Source organism: Podarcis melisellensis (genome assembly GCF_964234715.1).
Source record: "Podarcis melisellensis genome assembly, chromosome: 3".
Classification (NCBI taxonomy): domain Eukaryota; kingdom Metazoa; phylum Chordata; class Lepidosauria; order Squamata; family Lacertidae; genus Podarcis; species Podarcis melisellensis.
In genome coordinates this window covers 22,972,862-22,993,369 of record NC_138530.1, presented here as the reverse complement: position 1 = coordinate 22,993,369, position 20,508 = coordinate 22,972,862, and the positions used below count along the sequence as shown (strand labels likewise).

The 20,508-nt window shown below is 44.3% G+C and overlaps 2 protein-coding genes and 1 long non-coding RNA gene across 3 annotated transcripts in view; 2 read left to right on the top strand and 1 right to left on the bottom strand.

Annotated features, from left to right (window-relative positions):
- Nucleotides 1-20,508, top strand: part of LOC309365935 (uncharacterized protein) — a 100,622-nt gene that overhangs the window by 47,805 nt on the left and 32,309 nt on the right. The gene's annotated exons all lie outside the window — the stretch shown is intronic.
- LOC309367435 lies at nucleotides 1,157-14,748 on the bottom strand. The gene is made up of 3 exons (XR_014167170.1): nucleotides 14,609-14,748; nucleotides 3,851-3,967; nucleotides 1,157-2,114 (listed from the first exon to the last, which is right to left on the bottom strand). It is a non-coding gene; the product is annotated as an uncharacterized lncRNA (long non-coding RNA).
- On the top strand, nucleotides 9,173-11,927 carry LOC309366677 (uncharacterized protein). Its single transcript, XM_081905415.1, has 3 exons — nucleotides 9,173-9,358; nucleotides 9,863-9,979; nucleotides 11,557-11,927. Exons 1-3 carry the CDS (start codon nucleotides 9,295-9,297, stop codon nucleotides 11,691-11,693), a joined length of 318 nt encoding a protein of 105 aa, XP_081761541.1. The 5' UTR covers nucleotides 9,173-9,294; the 3' UTR covers nucleotides 11,694-11,927.

The following is a 20,508-nucleotide window of genomic DNA, read 5'->3' as shown; positions in this document are numbered from 1 at the left end:
AGAGGAGGGTCTTGTCATCTGGACAGTCCAGGACTTCCATATGCACTGCTTGCATCCCAGGGAGGTCACACAGCAGTTTGACTTCACCCTCAGAGGCACACTCCATACGTTTCTCGAGGCAGGTGGATGACCACAAACCATGTATTATCATCTCTGTAGTGGATTGACAATCCACTTGCAGCTCTTCAGCCAACAAAGCCTACTCATTATGCAGGTAATGATATACTCATCAAGATGCCAACAGACCACTGACAATCCATGGAGAGGAAAAGGGAAACATCCGATATGTAGGAGATTTCATAGCCCATTAGACTCACTCTTCATGCAACTAGTAGAGGGAAAATGACTCTTGAAGTGCCTGTGGAGTCATGCCCTCAACGGGATCAAAAGAAGCAAATTGTCTGTAAGTGTAATACCGTGAGTGTAATACAAAATCTCCAACCACATTGTGGGACAAGATAAGATAAGCATTTCTTTCTAGAACAGGGACACATCCTGTACACTCCTTGTTTTAGTAGCTTGAAATTTTTGGTTTACTTCCCATGGAAGGAGGATGGTGGTGCCTGCTATGGTGACACATGCTATAAGAGGAAGAAATTTGGGCCAGGTAAGTATCCTCAGTTTCCAAATATTTGGGTTTTGTTGTAAATGTTTGAGAACAGAAGTGCATTTATACTGCCACCAGAAGTTAGATGTTAATAGTCACAGCACCCCCACAAACATGGTAAATATGGAAGGCAGTTGAAAGAGATATTTAAGCAGAATCAAAATCACTTTCTTTATCAATCATTCATTTATTTATTTAATCCACATTCTAATAATGAATTATTGTTACTTTGTTTCACTATGCACATTGAACCGTTCCAGTACATTGATTTGATTTTAAAGGATCTGTGTTTCTTTTCCCGGTCTTCCTAATATATTGTTTCTGTACTGAGCGTTATCAGTCAATAAACCTTTTAGTTTAAATTACAATGACAACTCTGTGGTTATTAACTCTATTTCTATTACTATTAATTCATTTTTGTCTCCCTTCACTCAGGTCCCAGGGTGGCTTACCACAATTTTAAAATGCAAAATATAACATTAAATATAACATTAAAATAATCAAACCTTCCTCACAGAGTTGTGATGAGAAAGGGAAAGGAGGGATTGCTCATGCTTTCTTGAATTTATTGGATGAAAAGAGGGACAAATTATCCAAAACGTGTAATAGTCAGGCTAGATTGGTTGAACCCTTGGAGCTGTACCAGTTTGAGTGGGAAGGACAGAAAAACATGGCTCTTTATAAGACAAAGATGTGCCAGTCTGGTTAAAGGAACCAATATTCTTTTGTTTGCTACTATACAAAAACAAATTCTCAGAATAGGGACTTGTTCATCAGTTGAGGAGCAGGGATTAAATCCTGATGGTTTTGCAGCAGAAGTCTTGTTTCCTGCTGGGAACATGGTGCACAGCCAGGGCATGATTAAGCCCTGCCCTTCCTATCTCACCAATGATGTCAGCTGAAGGATGGATGGGCATGGTTTGGAAAGAATGGCCTCACAGGCTAAATTAGACCCTCTGGCAACCCAAGATTGATTGGCTTATGGGACTGAGTGTATCATAGAATCCTAGAAATGTAGAGTTGGAAGGGACCCCATAGGGCATCTAGTCCAATGCCCTCCAATGAAGATATCATACATGACAGATGGCCATCCAACCTCCAAGGAGGGAGAGTTCATCACCCCCCAAGGGAGTCTGCATTTTGAAGGTGTTTACTTGGTAGCCATGGACGACCCTTAAGATCTTACTTTTGAATATATATATATATTAATGGAAAAGCTTTAGCATTCCGCACTCAGAGCCATAATCACATTCAGAGTCATGCCTTTAACCAATATGAGCATGGGACAAAGGAAAACTAAAGGGCACAAACAATGCACCCACACGCTGATGTGTGGAGGATCTTCAAGCTGCTTCCAGTGCCGTGAGAAATTTGTCATTGCAGAAGTCACTGTCTTCGCAGCAGAAGAATTCGGTCCACTGGTCTGGGAACGGGGCGGGCTCTGAGGTGCCGCACTTTGCATCTTTCTTTGTCCTGCAGCTTAGTGTTTGTATTTGAAGATCACCATCTGTGATGGCAGAGAATAAAATGAATGGAAAGAGGGGGGAAATGAGTAAGCATTTCCATTTATATTTTCATAGGTATATATACTAGGTGCTGCTATCCCTGCTTGCATTGCTCACCAACCCTGCCTGGCTGGGTGCCCACTCCCTTCACGTGGCCTCTCATTCAGCCAGGCCACCCACTCATTTGGACCCCAGGCTTCCCTTCTCGACATCATTTGCAGGTGCACTGCCTTGAACCTAAAACATTGGGTGCCCACCATCACCGCGGCATGTGCACATGCGCACACGTCAGCACACCCCGTGGTGTGCTGATGTCACTTGCACATGCCACAGGGAGTGTGTGCACCACCAAAAAGAAACTGGGAGGGGCTGATCATTTAAAATTTGTGGGTGCCCAGGCACCTGTTGTTGTTGTTGTTTTGTCGTTTTGTCGTGTCTGACTCTTCGTGACCCCATGGGCCAGAGCATGCCAGGCACTCGTGTCTTCCACTGCCTCCTGCAGTTTGGTCAAACTCATGTTCGTAGCTTCGAGAACACTGTCCAACCATCTTGTCCTCTGTCGTCCCCTTCTCCTTGTGCCATCCATTTCCCCCAACATCAGGGTCTTTCCCAGGGAGTCTTCCTTTCTCACGAGGTGGCCCAAAGTATTGGAGCCTCAGCTTCACGATCTGTTCTTCCAGTGAGCACTCAGGGCTGATTTCCTTCAGAATGGATAGGTTTGATCTTCTTGCAGTCCATGGGATTCTCAAGAGTCTCCTCCAGCACCATAATTCAAAAGTATCAATTCTTCGGTGATCAGTCTTCTTTACGGCCCAGCTCTCACTCCTGGACCTCGCTTAGTTGGCTCCTATGTCCTCCTATGTCCTTTTGTGCACACATGCAATTGGGAAAATGGGTGGCAGCAGGAATATGGAGAACATGTGAATGCCCACTTGGGACCACCCAACTGCTTGCTCTGCCAACCTGTAAGCTGGCCTGCCTGGTTTCCACACTCCACCTGCTGTTCTTTAGCCGCAATTCTTACCAACCAAAACATTATATAGTATGATATATATTTTTGAGTGTCTAACACCATTCCATTCAAGACAGGATTTTAGTCCAGCACTGTTCTGTGAGTGCACCACCATGTGGAGGGAAAGGGACAACCTGGTGTATCGCTAAGACACTGGCAGTTGCACAACTCACATACTGAAAGTCCACATTTCATTCCCTTGCATCCCCACATTAAAAGAGAAAATCAAGTAGTGGGTCTTATAAAAGACCTCTGCTGAAACCCTGAAGAGCCAGTTCCAGAGTATGCAAAGGGCACAGTAATGAATCATTAGTCATCAGTGTGCAAATGGCTGTCCTTCCTGGACTCAGATGTTTTGACAAACAGTCATATCTTGGAAGTCGAATGGAATCTGTTTCGGAAGTCTTTTTGACTTCCAAAACATTTGAAAACCAAAGTGTGGCTTCTGATTGGCTGCAGGAAGCTCCTGCAGCCAATCGGAAGCTGCAGAAGCCTTGTCAGACATTCAGCTTTCAGTCACTTCCAGGTTTCGATCGTTCGGGAGCCAACAAATTCAAGAACTAGGCTGTTCAAAAACCAAGGTACATCTGTACTCTGCAACAAGATATGTACCAAACTGTGGGAAGCAGATGGAACTGTAAACATGGAATTTGATGTCAGTGAAATTTGCATTGGCATTATTGCTCCATAATTAAGCCCAAAGAGGAGGAAGCTTAGATTACTTACTAAGGTACACCTTTAGGGCATGGCAGGTTTGCCTTTCAGGATCAGCTTCACAGGCACGAGGAGGCAAAAATTCTTCCGATGGACTGGAGGAGCTTTCCCGGCATTGCAGCGTATCAACTTCGAAAGACAAATCATCCTGATTATAATACCAAGCTTGACCTTAAGTGACAATGAATGAATAATCTATTCTTTGAAGTCACTGAAGTTTGCCATATGAACATGCAGTGCAGAATCCTTAAATTAAGGATAATGCTGGCTGAATGGATGCAAAATATTAACTATTTGACGCCCTTTAAGATTAGATTATGTGCTTGTGAAGTCACTGAATGAGCCTTATGAGGAGCTTTTGAAGGAGCTTGGTAGGTTTAGCTTGGAAAAGATGAGACTGAGATGAGAGATGTTGGCCATCTTCAAATGTCTTAAGAGCTGTCACATGGAAATAGGAACAAGCTTATTTTCTCCTGCTCTGGACAGTAGGATTCGAACCAATGGCTTCAAGTTACAAGAAATGAGACTCTAACTCAGTGTTTCCCAACCTTGTGCCTCCAGATGTTTTTGGCCTACAACTCCCATCATCCCTAGCTAGCAAGACCAGTGGTCAGGGATGATGGGAATTGTAGTTCAAAAACAGCTGGAGGCCCAAGGTTGGGAAACACTGCTCTAACTAAACATCAGGAAGAACTTTCTGACTGTAAGAGCTGTTCAACAGTGGAATAGTCTCCCTTGGGAAGTTGTGGACTCTCTTTGCTTGGAGGTTTTTAAGCAGAGGTTGGATGGCCATCTGTCATGGATGCTTTAGCTGAGATGCCTGCATTGCAAGGGGTTGGACTAGATGATCCTTGGGTATCCTCCAACTCTATGATTCATTAGCAATGCAACTTCTACAACACAAGTCATGCAAGTGGCACTCACTGGGACATGGTGGGTCAAGATTCCAGTCAGAGCTCATTTGCTGTTTGTTGTAGCTTGGAAGTGCATGACCACCCTCAGGGGTCACCACCAGCTTCTGGACCTCCCAGCTTCTTTGCCTCAAACCATTTCCTCAGCATTACTGCAGGCAGACTTTTCACCTGGACAGTATGCACAGAAATCCATCAGTGCATGCACTATGGTTCACAAACTTGTTTTGTGCCACCACCCCTTGGTTCTATAAACTTATCTGCAATATCCCCATCCCTTTAAAAAGCATCATTCAGAACAGCACAACCCACCAAGGAAGATCATAGCACAATACAATTCATGACACTACCCATTAATTGCACATTTCCCCACAATATCCAATAAAACTATTTAGTTTAATTAATTCAACAAAATGGATAAACTTGATGCCAGCTTTTCAAAGTCTGTGTCAGAGCTGTTCCCTTTCAGAACAGAACAACCCATCAAAGAAGATAATAGCACAATACAATTCAGACACTAAACATTAATTGCACATTTTTTCAGAATCCTGTTAAAACTATTTAGTTTAGTTCAACAAAATGGATGAACTTGACCCAGTAGTATAAGAGTGCTGTCAATGTATAGCATAGATCTGAACATAGGGAAAACCCATTCTACAACCAGAGGTGTTTCAAAGTTGGCCTTGCTAGCTGTTTTTGATTCCTTCTGTGGAATTGCATAGGCCAGATATGTCCAACCAGTAGATTGTGACCTACATGTAGATCCCCGGCTGATCCTGGCATAGACTACTGAAGAAATTTCCTTGAATGCTTCCTAGCTTCCTGGTTTTGCAACTGGTGACTACAATCTGAATCCCTGATCTGTACATATCTTGAGGGCTTCATGCCTCACTGGAATGTGATCATTACAATGTGCAATTATTATTTTGCAAGCCATTGCCCATGGGACCCTCTGTCTCTGATAAGGATGGAGATTTTCAAAGTCTGTGTCAGAGCTGTTCCCTTTCGGAACAGTACAACCCACCAAGGAAGATAATAGTACAATACAATTCAGACACTAAACATTAATTGCACATTTCCCACCCCCCCAAAAAAAATCCTGTTAAATCTATTTAGTTTAATTCAACAAAATGGATGAACTTGACCCAGTGATGCCACCTTTTCAAAGTCTGAAAGTCATTTACACCTGCAGCACCCTCCTGCTGACACCTGCCTCTTCGTGCCCCCTAAGTAAGATCACGTTTCTGAACCACGGCTGAGGTTTGATCATGCTTTCCTTTGTATTGAAATGAGTTACTATTGTCCCCTTTCTCTTTTTTAAATGCTTTTGTCTATGATACCTTGAGTGAACAGCCTTCTTTCAGCTCTGGGAGAAGGAACATACCTTTATGTGGAAGGAAGCGAAAAGGAGCAGGAGGAAGATAACAAGGAGCAGGAGCGGAACCCTGGGGGACATATTGGAATCAAGAAGGTTCTGTGGGCCACAGTAATGCTCTAGGTTCTACCAAGGAGGAACAATGATGTCCACTCCCTCCCAACAAGACAGGACAACCTGCTTCTTTTATCCCTTTACTGGCATGTGTACAGAAGCATTCTGTCCCCATTAACTGTGGACATACATAGGGAGTTCAGTGGGCACTGACTGGGAAAAAAACGAACACACAGTGTAACACCAAAGTGAGGGAAGGATGACACTGTTTTGTACATTCTAAGACAAGATGTGAACCTTAAAAGAACTCTCCCTGGAAATTTACACTTATTTTAATTTTGTGATATGATTCTCCAACCAAATAAATATTTTTTCTTCCACCTTGGGTAGCATCATGCCAAATTGGGTGAATGCCTCTTCAGAGGTGTCCAAATTAGTGTAGTTTGGAACAGTCTAGTCTGCCATCTTGATCCGAAATGGCATTCAACACTTTCCAAATGTAGACAAAAAACAGCTCCTACATTTCAGAAATCAATATGCCAGATATCTTCACAAAGTCTTCATGGAAGATAGCGGCACTTCCTCCCATTATATATCTGTCAAGTGCCTTCTCTATTGTCTTTTTAGCACCTACTCAAAACATTCCACTTTGAACTAGCCTTCTTAGTGGATATCTTCATCCAAGTTGATATTGGTATTTCATCCGGAGTGAATTTATTCATGTTATCTCTCTCCCCCCTGCCTAAGAAACAGTATCTGACTTTTCTCCTTGATCTGGGCTGATCCAGGGAACTCTCAACCAGGATCTGGTCCCCAAAGTCAATTGCAAGCAGGGCTAACATTTAACAAGGGCTTTTAAAACCCTGTATGGTGGGGAGACACATTGCCATGGGGGCAATAACCCATGGTGAGAGACCTATTGACGCTGCTACCTCAGTTGGTAGAACATGGAATTCTTAATCTCAGGATCATGGATGTGAACTCCAAATTGGGCAGGTAATTCCTGCACTGCAGGGGGTTGAACCAGATGATCCATGTGGTTCCCTCCAACTCTCACATTTTAAGATTCTTTGACCCCTGGCGCTAGCCCAACATTAGTTCCGTATCAGATTGTTTTACAGTTTTGGAAGGTTCAGCTCACCACCTTGATTTAAAATAGAGTCCAATGGTTTTCAATTATAGAACAAAACCCCTTCCTTGGTCCCAGGAATCACCATGCCAAATTGGGCAATGGAATCTTCTGTGAGGTCCCAAGCAGTGTAGCTTGGTATTGTTTGGTCTACCCTCTTGACATTGCAAAATGAAGCAATTAGCAATGGTAAATCTCCATGGGATGCCTCATGGGAAGCAATTCATAAATGAAACAATAACGAAATAAATAAAGTATTTGAAAGGGAATAAAATTTCGGAGATCACAATACTGGATAGTTAACTTTTATAAATATTAGTAAGAGACATTTTCCCTTTGAAAACAATGATAAACACAACCCTTGTTGGCTGCCCATTTCATGACTGTGAACAGCCAGAGATGATGTATTGGGCAGACCCAAGAGCAAGACGATGTTTTTCTCTCATTTAACAGAGGTTGCAGCAACACCATACATTTAAAGAACTCCTACACCACTTAAACAGCCATGGCTTCCCCAAGAACTGTAGTTTCTGAAGGGTGTTGACCTCACAGTGCTACAATTCGCAGCACTCTTAACTAGCTACAGTTTTGAGGATTCTCAAACCCAAAGTAGTATAAGAGTGCTGTCAATGTATAGCATAGATCTGAACATAGGAAAACCCCATTCTACAACCAGAGGTGTTTCAAAGTTGGCCTCGCTAGCTGTTTTTGATTCCTTCTGTGGAATTTCATAGGCCAGGGATGTCCAACCAGTGGATCGTGACCTACATGTAGATCCCCAGCTGATCCTGGTAGATTGCGGGATCCTTATCATGTTCAAAAAGTTACAAGGGAAAAGCTAAAAAAAAACCTCTGTTCAATCCTCCCCCCAAAAAGCGCAACAACTCTGGGCAACCCACCCACCCCAGGCACGCTCCTCCTCCCTCCAATGACAATGGGTAGATCACTGCCAGTTTTTTTTTTATACTGGGAGTAGATCACAGTCTTTTGGACAAGCCTGGCATAGAATACTGAAGATATTTGCTTGAATGCTTCCTAGCTTCCTGGTTTAGCAACTCGTGACTACAATCTTAATCCCTGATCTGTACATATGTTGATGGCTTCATGCCTCACTGGAATGTGATCATTACAATGTGCAATTGTTATTTTTCATGCCATTGCCCATGGGACCCTCTGTCTCTGATAAGGATGGAGATTTTCAAAGTCCATGTCAGAGCTGTTCTCTTTCGGAACAGCACAACCCACCAAGGAAGATAATAGCACAATATAATTCAGACACTAAACATTAATTGCACATTTTTTTCAAAATCCTGTTAAAGCTATTTAGTTTAATTCAACAAAATGGATGAACTTGACCCAGTGATGCCAGCTTTTCAAGTCTGAAAGTCATTTACACCTGCAGCACCCTCCTGCTGACACCTGCCTCTTCGTGCCCCCTAAGTAAGATCACGTTTCTGAACCACGGCTGAGGTTTGATCATGCTTTCCTATGTATTGAAATGAGTTACTATTGTCCCCTTTCTCTTTTTTAAATGCTTTTGTCTATGATACCTTGAGTGAACAGCCTTCTTTCAGCTCTGGGAGAAGGAACAATGACAATGGGTAGATCACTGCCAGTTTTTTTTATACTGGGAGTAGATCACAGTCTTTTGGGAGTTGGACAAGCCTGGCATAGACTACTGAAGGTATTTGCTTGAATGCTTCCTAGCTTCCTGGTTTAGCAACTCGTGACTACAATCTTAATCCTTGATCTGTACATATGTTGATGGCTTCATGCTCACTAGAATGTGATCATTACAATGTGCAATTGTTATTTTGCAAGCCATTGCCCATGGGACCCTCTGTATCTGATAGGGATGGAGTGCACTTAAGGGTATCTGGGCAAGCACATCATCAAATGGATAAAAGGAAGCTGCTTGTTCGCCCCAGTAGAAGTGAGTGGAGATCACCATTGCCTCCTCTGTAACCAAGAGCTCTGCTGTGGCAAGATGTCCCTCATGGTTCAAATGCTGCTCCTTGGTATCTGTGTTAGCCTCTTCCTTCCTCCTGGAGGTAAGTTCCCTTCCCCAGTGCTGGGAGAAGGTTTTTCAGATGGAAGCAATAAACCTTTGATAACCAGTTGTTGGCAATCACAAGTGAAGAAAGTGCTGTAGAGCTCCTACTTGTGGGCATCTGGTCAGGCACTGTGAGAAGAGGATGCTGAACGCAATGGGCCACTCTCCTGATCCAGCAGAGCTCTTCTGAGGTTCTTCTACATAAATTACACTTGAGGTTCAAGGTTGGTATTTTGGAGTCTGAGAGGGACTCAGAGGCAATATGTCTCCAAATAGCAGGGGATTCACCAGTGGCTGAAGTGCTATTGAGCTCACATGCTACTTGTGAACTTCCCAAAGGGATCTGTTGGGCCTCTGTGGGAACAGGGTGCTGGACCAGCTGGGCCATTGGCCTGAACTAACAGGCTCTTCTTGTGTTCTTATACATTGATTACCCATTTATTATCACCTGAGTTTCAAGACTGGTATTCTGATAACCTTGAGGTTCTCCCTTTTGATGCAGATGCATTGACATGTCGACTTTGCATGTCCCCATCTGAAGGGATTCCATGTCTCCCTGCAAGTACATGCTCAGCAAACCCTGAAACACAAATGTGCCATGCCTACAAAGTGACCAAAGGTAAGAGTTCTACATTTCCCCATCGCATATAATTATGAAGGGTGGTATAATATATCAACTGGGATGCAGGTGGCGCTGTGGGTTAAAGCCTCAGCGCCTAGGACTTGCCGATCGAAAGGTCGGCGGTTCGAATCCCTGCGGCGGGGTGCGCTCCCGCTGCTCGGTCCCAGCGCCTGCCAACCTAGCAGTTCGAAAGCACCTCCGGGTGCAAGTAGATAAATAGGGACCGCTTACCAGCGGGAAAGTAAACGGCGTTTCCGTGTGCGGCTCTGGCTCGCCAGAGCAGCGATGTCACGCTGGCCACGTGACCCGGAAGTGTCTCCGGACAGCGCTGGCCCCTGGCCTCTTAAGTGAGATGGGCGCACAACCCCAGAGTCTGTCAAGACTGGCCTGTACGGGCAGGGGTACCTTTACCTTTACCTATAATATATCAGAGAATTACCTTTATAAGGAAACCTATGTTGCTATACTAACATGGCAATCAGGGACACAATGCTGGCCATGAAAATTTCATCAATATTTCTTGCTGCAGAAATTCCACATTATTACAGTCCTTTCTCCTTTTGGAATTTTGTTTCCTGTGGTGGAAACCATAAGTATGTCTAATGTCCTGCATTCTGGAAGAGCCCCCATGGCCTAAAGCAAAGATGGAGAAAAGGTGAAGCTCCAGATTTGTTGTACTACAGTTCCTATTGGCCTTTGCAATTGGCCTGGCTGGGGCTGGTGGGAGCTGGAGTCTACAACACGTTGACCATTCCTAAACTCAAGGATAGGCACAAAACTGAGCAATGATCCATTATTGGGCACTAGCTAAGAGCAACTCCTGAGTGTCCTTCAGATCACCCTCTACCTGATCTATTTTAATTGGAGACCCTCCATATGCAAACCATTTGCTCTTCATGCTTGTTCATCATACTGGTGTGCAGTGCAGCTTTCCCCACAAAAATAGTCCGGGAACACAGCCCTGTCCCTCCTGCTTACATGTACGAGGTGGAGAGGCAGGGCTGTGAGGGGATAGGCAGAGGAGACGTGCAGGGAAGAAGCCTCCCTGCATGTCAGCTCGGCAAGCTGCAACTGTCCCTCCTGCATGCAGCCTTGCCTCTCTGACATGCGCATGCGAGCCACAGGTACAGAGCGGCTTGCACAGTGACACTCAGGCTGGCTTCTTCCTGCGCATCAGCTGTTAGCCAGGAAGCTGAAAAGCCTCATCAAAGCCCCGCTGCACCTCCAGCTCATGAGAAAACCCTTTTCAGAGCCCACAGAGGATGTCCCCTCTGTGCTCCAAGGACAGTCTTCTCATGAGTCAGAGGTACTATGGGCTCAGAGGTGTTACTGCTGAAAAAAGCCCTGCCAGTGTGCCAACTGATTCACAACTGTGGCACAACCTGGATCCTGTAATTAGCATGGCTGATAAGTTTCACCACACTCACAAGTGGGGAGAATGAAGACCCAGGAGAGGACTTCATTTGTTGTAAACTGTAGATGTGAGGTGTAGTAGCCTTGGTGTCCAGAGAGCATAAATATAAATGTCTTCTCCTTTTCTCTCTCTACTTGCATTCTGCCTGTCACCATAATAGATGGAAAAGTTCAGCAGAAAGTTCTAGGCTGCAAGTCAAAGGAATCTGGAGTTTGCAACACCGGCACCAATATTGATGGATATGAGGCTAAACATATCTGCTGTGATGACAGAGACTTCTGCAATGAGGCTCTGTAGACAGGAACTAACAACAACCTGAAGAATGACTGCAAATTGAAGCATGTATAGGATCTTCTGCTTATGGTCACCTTTTTCTATATTCTCTTCTTCCGTTTACTGTATTTGATACAGAGTTTTCAAGGTTGTTGTTGTTTTGAAAAAAATTAAAGGCAACTGCTACACACAAATACAGCTACAGCAGAGCAAGTTGACGATGATTATCTATCTATCATCTATCTATCTATCTATCTATCTATCTATCTATCATCTATCATCTATCTAGCATCAAAAACATTCATATTATTTTCAGATTTTGGAGATGTGATTTCTGGAGTGAAACTGAGTCATCTATCAAGCATTGCCACAACTTTCACAACCTATACTTCATTTGCCACCTTGTCTGCCTGGTTACCTGTGCTATAGATGCATATGAGGATATTGATAAAACACAAAAGGGCATGTTAATGTGATTGTATGTACGATGGGGTCAATACAAGTTTTCTCCAGTGTTTCACAAATGCACAAGGCCTGAAACTGTGGAGCAGAAAGGCACTGCAGAGGTAGATTTTGGCTGCACCTATACATATCTAGGTGTGTAATAATCTATTCCTTGAAGTCACTGCAGTTCTCCATACGACCATGCACTGCAGAATCCTTAAATTAGGGATAATGCTGGCTGAATGGATGCAAAATATCAACTATTTGGTGCCCTTAAAAATTAGATTATCACTGAATGGGTCTGGAACCAAAGCCTTACGAGCAGTGGCGTAGCGTGGGGGGTGCACGGGGGGCCTGGCCGCACAGGGCGCAACATCTGGGGGTTAGGGTTAGGGGGCGCAAATCCACGGGTTAGGGGGTGCAAATTACTTGCCTTGCCTCGGGTGCTGACAACCCACGCTACGCCACTGCTTACGAGGAGCGTTTGAAGGAGCTTGTTATGTTTAGCCTGGAAAAGAGCAGACTGAGACCAGATGTGATAGCCATCTTCAAATGCCTTAAGAGATGTCACATGGAAATGGGGAAACAAACTGTTTTCTCCTGCTCTGGAGTGTAGGATTCAAACCAATGTCTTCAAGTTATAAGAAAGGAGACTCTGACTAAACATCAGGGGGGAAACGTCTGATGGTAAGAGTTATTCGACAGTGGAATGCTCTCCCTCTCTGATTCTAAAATCAATGCAACTTTTACAACACAGGTTAAAGGAGTTTGGATCATGCGTGTGGCACTCAATGGGACTGGGACATGGTGGGTCAAGGTTGCAGTGAGTACTCAGTTACTGTTGCAGCCTGGAAGCGTATGACCACCCTCAGGGGTCACCACCAGCTCCTTGACCTCCATGCCTCCTTGCCCCAAACCATCTCCTCCCCAGCAGCTGCAGTGCTGCCACCACCTGCAGCATGCTTCCCTTATGTGCTACTGCTGGTGCAAGCATTACCACTGCATGCATTACTACAGGCAGACTTTTCACCTGCTGCACATAAATACATCAGCGCATGCACTATGGCACTGGTTCACAAACTTCTTTTGGACCACCCCCACCCTTGGTTCTGTAAACTCATCAGCAATGTCTCCTACCCTTTAAAAAGCACCAATCAGAACAGCACAACCCAAGTGTTGCGTTTGCAAAGTAAAGGAAGGATTGAACTCTGATTAATAAGAATATACACAGAGGCTTGAACCAGCAAGACTCTGGGAAGGGTGCATATAATCGTGTCTCTCTGTGCTTGTCCGTGTCTGCAGCCCCCTGACCCAGGTAGTTTTTGTTCACAAAAGAGCTTTTTACAGAGCGTTCGTAAGAAACAATCAGATTTCTTCTGAGCATTTCTACAAACCCACGTGGGGACAAGTAAAATTACTAAAACTAATTAAGCACAAATATTTCTGGGGTAAACAAAGAACAGAACTACAAAGAAGAGCATCTGGTGACCCCGGAGGTAATAAACAATCAATACACATGATAAGGAGGATGGTCAGGAGGACCACGATCACTTTCATGTTAGATCTGTTTCCTGGCCCTCAGATTAACATCCTACAACAAAGAAACTTGCCCACTGTCTTTGATGACCCAGGATGCCTGCCTGTCTAAGCAACTGGGCTGTGTACGTGACAAGAGAAATGGGCAGTAGAAGAAATGGCCAGAGATGCAGAGGTGTAGATTGATCAAGAATCATATCAAAATAGTTTAAACCCAGTCAACGTAATGCTTTCATTGCTGACACAGATGGCTTACTCTATATTTGTTATAATTCCTCATAGCAATCCCACCTGATCACTACATCTCTAGATATTTGCACTCCTACAACCAAGGAAGGTAATAGCACAATACAATTTATGGCACTAACCATTAATTCCACATTTCCCCCCCCCCCAAAATCCGATAAAGACTATTTAGTTTAATTACCGTATTTTTTGCTCTATAAGACGCAGCAGACCACAAGACCACAGGTTTTTGGAGGAGGAAAACAAGAAAAAACATTCTGAATCTCAGAAGCCAGAACAGCAAGAGGGATCGCTGCACAGTGAAAGCAGCAATCCCTCCTGCTGTTCTGGCTTCTGGGATAGCTGCGCAGCCTGCATTCGCTCCATAAGACGCACACACATCCCCCCTTACTTTTTAGGAGGGAAAAAGTGAGTCTTATAGAGCAAAAAATACAGTAATTCAACAAAATGGATGAACTTAATGCCAGCTTTTCAAAGTCTAAAGTCATTTGCAGCTCCAGTGCCCCCTATTGCCCCCTTGCCTCTTCGTGCCCCCTAAGTAAGACCATGCTTTCAGAACAATGGCTGAAGTTTCCTCATGCTTTCCTGTGTATTGAAATGGTGGTGTGAATTGACACTCACACTGTCTCTTGGAGTTACCATTGTCTCCTTTCTCTTTTTAAACTGCTTTTGTCTATGATATCCTTCTTTCAGCCCTGGGAGAAGGAACTTACCTTTATGTGGAAGGAAGAGAAAAGCACAGATAACAAGGAGCAGGAGTGGAACCCTGGGGGACATATTGGAATCAGGAGGGTTCTGTGCGCCACAGTAAAACTCTAGGTTCTTCAAAGGAGGAACAATGATTTCCATTCCCTCCTGACAAGACAGGACAGGACAGGACAACCTGCTTCTTTTATCCCTTTACTGGCATGTGTACAGAAGCATTCTGTCCCCATTAACTGCATAGAGAGACCAGTGGGCAGTAACTTGAAAGAAAACCTGCTCTTTAACACTAAATCCAAACAAACAGCAATCTGCAGAAAGCCTGATTGCTGTTTGTTCTGATCCGATGCTAAACTGGAGTTTTACCTGGGCAAAAGCGGCAGGGCAAATGGAAGTGTGAAAGCTGCCTATGTGTAAGCTGCCCTCTGGCATTTGCCAATGGGTGATATTGTTTGGTATCCATTTGTTTCAGGAGACTATGGAGGCATGCACTTTGGTGGGTGAAGTCAAACATTTGGAAGATTATAGAGGAGACCTGTTTTGTTGCAGTTGGGGTAGATGAAGGTGTCTGGTTGTGGTGCTGCAAATGTACCATGGTGTTTCTTTTCTCTTGCCACTGCTACAGATCCATCACTTGACTATCAGTCTCCAGGCACTGTGGTCATCTGCAAGGGATTCCCACAAGGTGGGGTTAATGTTGCCAGCCTTCGTGTCACATCTACAGATATCTTTGTGACATAGAGTTGGTCTGCCAACGAGCTTGCTCCCTGAGGCCAGCTCCCCGTAGGTCACGTCCTTGGGGGTTATTTAAGAGAATTTATGCACTCTTTTCCTGTAAGAAAAAAGCAATATCTATGTAAATAAACATTTAAAAAGCAGTATCTATGTAAATAAACATTAAGCTGCAAATATATATATATATTCTTCTGTTCCCCCCTCTCTATACTCATTCTACCCAGTACTACCATAGATGGGAAGGATCTACAGAGAATTCTAGGCTGCAGGTCAAAGGGACCTGGCGTTTGCAGTGTCACGTTGAATTCTGCAGCAGGCCTGATACAACATCTCTGCTTTGATGATGGAGACTTCTGCAATGATAAGCTCTAGGGAGTGGCTTGAAGCAACCTGAAGAATGGCTGCAAACTGACACATGTGCACGATTTTCTCCTTATGGTTACTTCTTTTCCATATCCTCTCCTTATGTTTATTAGGGACTGGGCAGAGGAGGAATGATGGAGACCGCTTCCGCAGCCTGACCCTTCTGGAGAGGAGGAAGGCAGTTCAGAATCACAACGAGCACTCACACGTTACATTGTGGGTGCCCTTTGTGGGATCGTGCACGGTGCTACAATTCCCATGGAGCTTACTGGCAAACAGGGGCTGGCTTGCCTCTCAGTGTTAATTTTTGGAGGTTCACACCCAGCCTCAGTAATCTGGGAGGTGGGGCCAGCACCATTTATAAATAGGGGGTGGGGCCGACAATAGCCAGGCAGTCGGCTCTGGAGATTCACCCTCCCTCTGTTTGCAGGTTAACTTTTTCTTCCTGTTTAGCGGGCGCTGCTACGGTCTTTGACTGGTTGCTGTTGAAGGACCGGGAAGAAATTTTCCTGCATTGGCAGGTTTTGTCTTCACCGTAGCAATTCATCACAACTTTGGCAGTTATGGCCTTGGGTGGAATCCTTTAGTCTTTTCTTCCCTATTGCGTGTGTGTGAAGTGGTGACTCACCCCCCTGCGACGATGATTCCAGGGTCGCCCTCTTAAAGGGGTTATATATATGGGTGTCACTGGCCATACATTGAAAGGTCATCAGTGAACTACCCTGCGTGCGGGGATATGGGCTTGGCTGCCTGCTACATTTACGTCTCGCAGAGCACCCCCAAATCCCATTTACCCTGATGAGCCCCAGTTCCCCCCGGCTGGGGGGCTAGGAGGGATACACACCCAAGGCCTAAGCCAAGGTCTTCCTACATTCAGAAGTTTAATAAAGCTGTGGCCTAATTTTAATTCCATATAATGTTGTCAGAGTCTTTATTCCTTCTTTATGATCCCTTGGGGGTTGGGGCTGTCGCCGCCTGGTCACGCAACAGGGGTTTAAGGGAGGTCACAGCTCAGAGGCAGAGGAGGGGACAAGTTGGGAAATAATGGGAGAGGAGGATGAGGAAGAGGAAACACCAGAGGGGTGACAGCTGACAGACACAGTTTCTTTAGAAAGCATTTCAGACCCCCCCCCCCATTCCCAGAACCTGGCAAGCCTTGAAAGTAGGAGAGCAAAGAACTCAAATGCATGGGGCGCTTATCAGCACCTGTAGAGATGATAAATGAGGAAGTGCAGAGTTTTCAAGGTTCTTGTTTTTTAAATTTTAAATGAAAGGCAAATTCACAACCACTACACACCTATCCAGCTAGGAGCAATAGGATGAAGATGATGATGTATGCCCTAATACTTGCCATACTGGCTTTCAGATGGTTCATAACAAAACAAAACAAAACAAAACAAAACAAAACAAAACAAAACAAAACAAAAAGATAAAATCCAACTGTCTTTAAATACACAATAGAACAATTCCACCATTTCCAGAGTTTGAAGATATGATTTCTGCCGTGAAACCAAGGAGTCTATCAAGAGTTGCTACAACTTTCAAAAGCTACAGTATAGTTCAATTGCTTCTCTCTCCCTCCACTTCCCTGGGCTGTAGATGCATTGAGGATAATGATATAACACAAAAGTCCACTTTGGTGTGATTGCATGGTTGATGGTGCCAATATACTCCCCCCCCAGTGCTTCACAAGTACACAAGGACTGCAACTGTGGAGCAGGAAAGTACTGCAGAGGTAGATTCTGGCTGCATTTGTACACATGACGGTGTGGATGTATAAATGTGCAGTGATTTCTCAACAAGTCCATGTAAAAAGAAAGCTGCTCTACCACGGCTTCAAATACAGGCTCCTATTTTCACATTAAGGGGTATTGCTTCTGCAATCTGCTTTATCTGCTGCTCAACAAGAAAATGAATGCAGTAGTAAGATAAAATTTCTGAATGAAACAGAGTATGGGTCAGATCCACACCATACATTTAAAGCATTAACAGCCATAGCTTTTCTCAAAGCATCCTGGGAGCTATAGTTTGTCATGAGTGCTAACCTCAAAGAGCTTTGATTTCCCATTCCCTTAATAAACTAGGATTCTCTCTTCTATAATAGTGTTTTTAAATGTATCATTTGGCTGTGCCTGTCATAAATGTACAGACCAAACTGTGCATGGCTATTAGTCAGTAATGAGTTTCTCATGGTACCCATGGAAATACAGATAGGAGTTGATAGGCAGAGTGGATCACATCCCTTATTAGTTGCATTTTTCCCTATAATGTCTTTCAGAGGACAGGGATGGACAAAAAACTCAGTTTGGTTGGGATTTTAATGTGTACTTTACTAATCTGCACATTCTAAGACAAGCTGTAAACCTTAACAGAACTATCCTTGGAATGGTACACTTATCTGAATTTTGTGATGTGCTGAAGACAAAAAAGAGCTCCTCTGTTTCAGGAATTAATATGCCGGATTTGGTAACAATATCTTCAGAGGTTTCTAAATGCATAGATATCTTCACAAAGTCTTCACGGAAGATAATGGTACTTCCTCCCATTATATATCAGACAGATGCCTTCTCTATTTATTTATTTTTAGCACCTACTCAAAACATTCCACTTTGAACAAGCCTTCTTAGTGGATATCGAAGCTGACACCTGTATTTCATCTAGAGTGAATTATGCATATTCTTTCTCTCCCCCCCTGCCTAAGAAACAGTATCTGACTTTTCTCCTTGATCTGGGCTGATCCTGGGAACTACCAACCAGAATCTGGTCCCTAAAGTCAATTGCGAGCAGGGCTAACATTTAACAAGGGCTTTTTAAACCCTCTATGGTGGGGACACATATTGCCACAGGAGCAATAACCCATGGTGAGAGACCTATTGACTCTGCTGGCTCAGTTGGTAGAACATGGAGTTCTTAATCTTAATCTCAGGGTCATGGATGCAAGCTCCACATTGGGCAAAAGATTCCTGCACTGCAGGCAGTTGCACCAGATGATCCATGTGGTTCCTTCCAACTCTACTCAGTTTCATATTTCGCTTACCCCAAGGAACCCCAAGAACTGTGGTTTCTTAAGGGTCCTGACCTCACAGTGCTACAGTTCCCAGCACTCGTAACTACAGTTTCCAGTATACAAAGTACTATAAGAGTGCTGTCAATGTTTGGCATAGATCTGACCATAGGAAAAGCCCATTCTGCAACCAGAGGTGTTTCAAAGTTGGCCTTGCTAGCTGTTTTTGGTTCTTTCTATGGAATTGCATAGGCTACTGAAGGTATTTGCTTGAATACTTCCTACCCTCCTGGGTTTGCAAATGGTGACTACAATCTTAATCCCTGATCTGTACATATTTTGATGGCTTCATGCTCACTGGAATGTGATCATTACAATGTGCAATTATTATTTTTCAAGCCATTGCCCATGGGACCCTCTGTCTCAGCTAGGGATGGAGTGCACTTAAGAGTATGTGGACAAGCACATCATTAAATGGATAAAAGGAAGCTGCTTGTTCGCCCCAGTAGAAGTGAGTAACCAAGAGCTGTAACCAAGAGCTCTGCTGTGGTGACTGCAAGATGTCCCTCATGGTCCTCGACGTCCACTGCCGCGTACCCTCGTCCCCATGTGATCAGTGGGACAGGTCCATGCCACGCGGGATCAGGCAAGTGTCGGTACACCACCAAGGGGCGGGGGAGTGCCTCCTCCTTCCTAAAATGCAATTCAGCTGGAGTATGGGTCCTATTATGTGGATATAAAAGAAAAGTACAAAAAGAACCTGGTGGACTGCCGAAGGGATATCTGCTGTTGGTATGCTTCGGCCGCCAAGCTGTTTAAGCAATAGTGTTTTGAACGTCAGGTGTGCTCTTTCCACTATCGCTTGCCCTGTGGAGTTAAAGGGTATACCATAAGTTAATTTCACATTCCACAACATACAAAATTCCGAAAATGTTTTAGAAATATATGCTGGACCATTATCAGTTTTGATACGTGCAGGTTTACCCATGACTGAGAAACAGCGGATAGTGTGTTGAATGACATGCCAAGCTGTTTTCCCCCTCATGGGCGTAGCCCATATGAATCCAGAGTGGGTGTCCACCGTGAGGTGAACCTTGGAGAGTGGAGCCAACACAGGTGTGTGTGTGACATCCATCTGCCAACATGCCAATGCAGACGTGCCCCTAGGATTGACAGCATCAAAAGGAATGGCCAGCTAAGATTTAGAACAAGAAGCACATTGGGATACAATATCCCTAGCTTGGGCCAAAGGAATAGAAAACTGCTTTGCCAATGCTTTCGCAGGGAGGTGAAAGGTGTTATGACATAGTACAGGATCAGAAAAGAGAGAAAAGGCAGAAATGTCCCTCAATGCTGCATCTGCTCTTGCATTGCCCTCTGCTAAATACCCTGGGTGTGATGTGTGGGAGCGAAGATGTGCAACATAATAAGAGAACTCTCTGTGCTGAAGTAAGGCCTGCAGGGCCAGAAACAAAGAAAACAAGTCAGAATCCAAGGAAGGAGTTATATAAGATATTGGTAAAACAGTAAAAATGCGATATACATACTGAGTATCCACAATAAGATTGAAAGGTTGAGTAGAAAAGGATTGAAAGGCAAGAATCACAGCCACTAGCTCAGCTCGCTGAGCAGAAGACTGTGGAGGGGTAAATAAACATTTCCATTTTCCTTCCTCCTCCCATGTCACCACGCCCCTACTTTTTGTTCCATCCGTGAAGAGGGTCAATGCAGAGGGAAGAGGTGTAAGAGACAAGGGGGTTGCCAAAACATAGGTGACCTGTGTCAGAAATGTCAAACGGTCATCCTTCG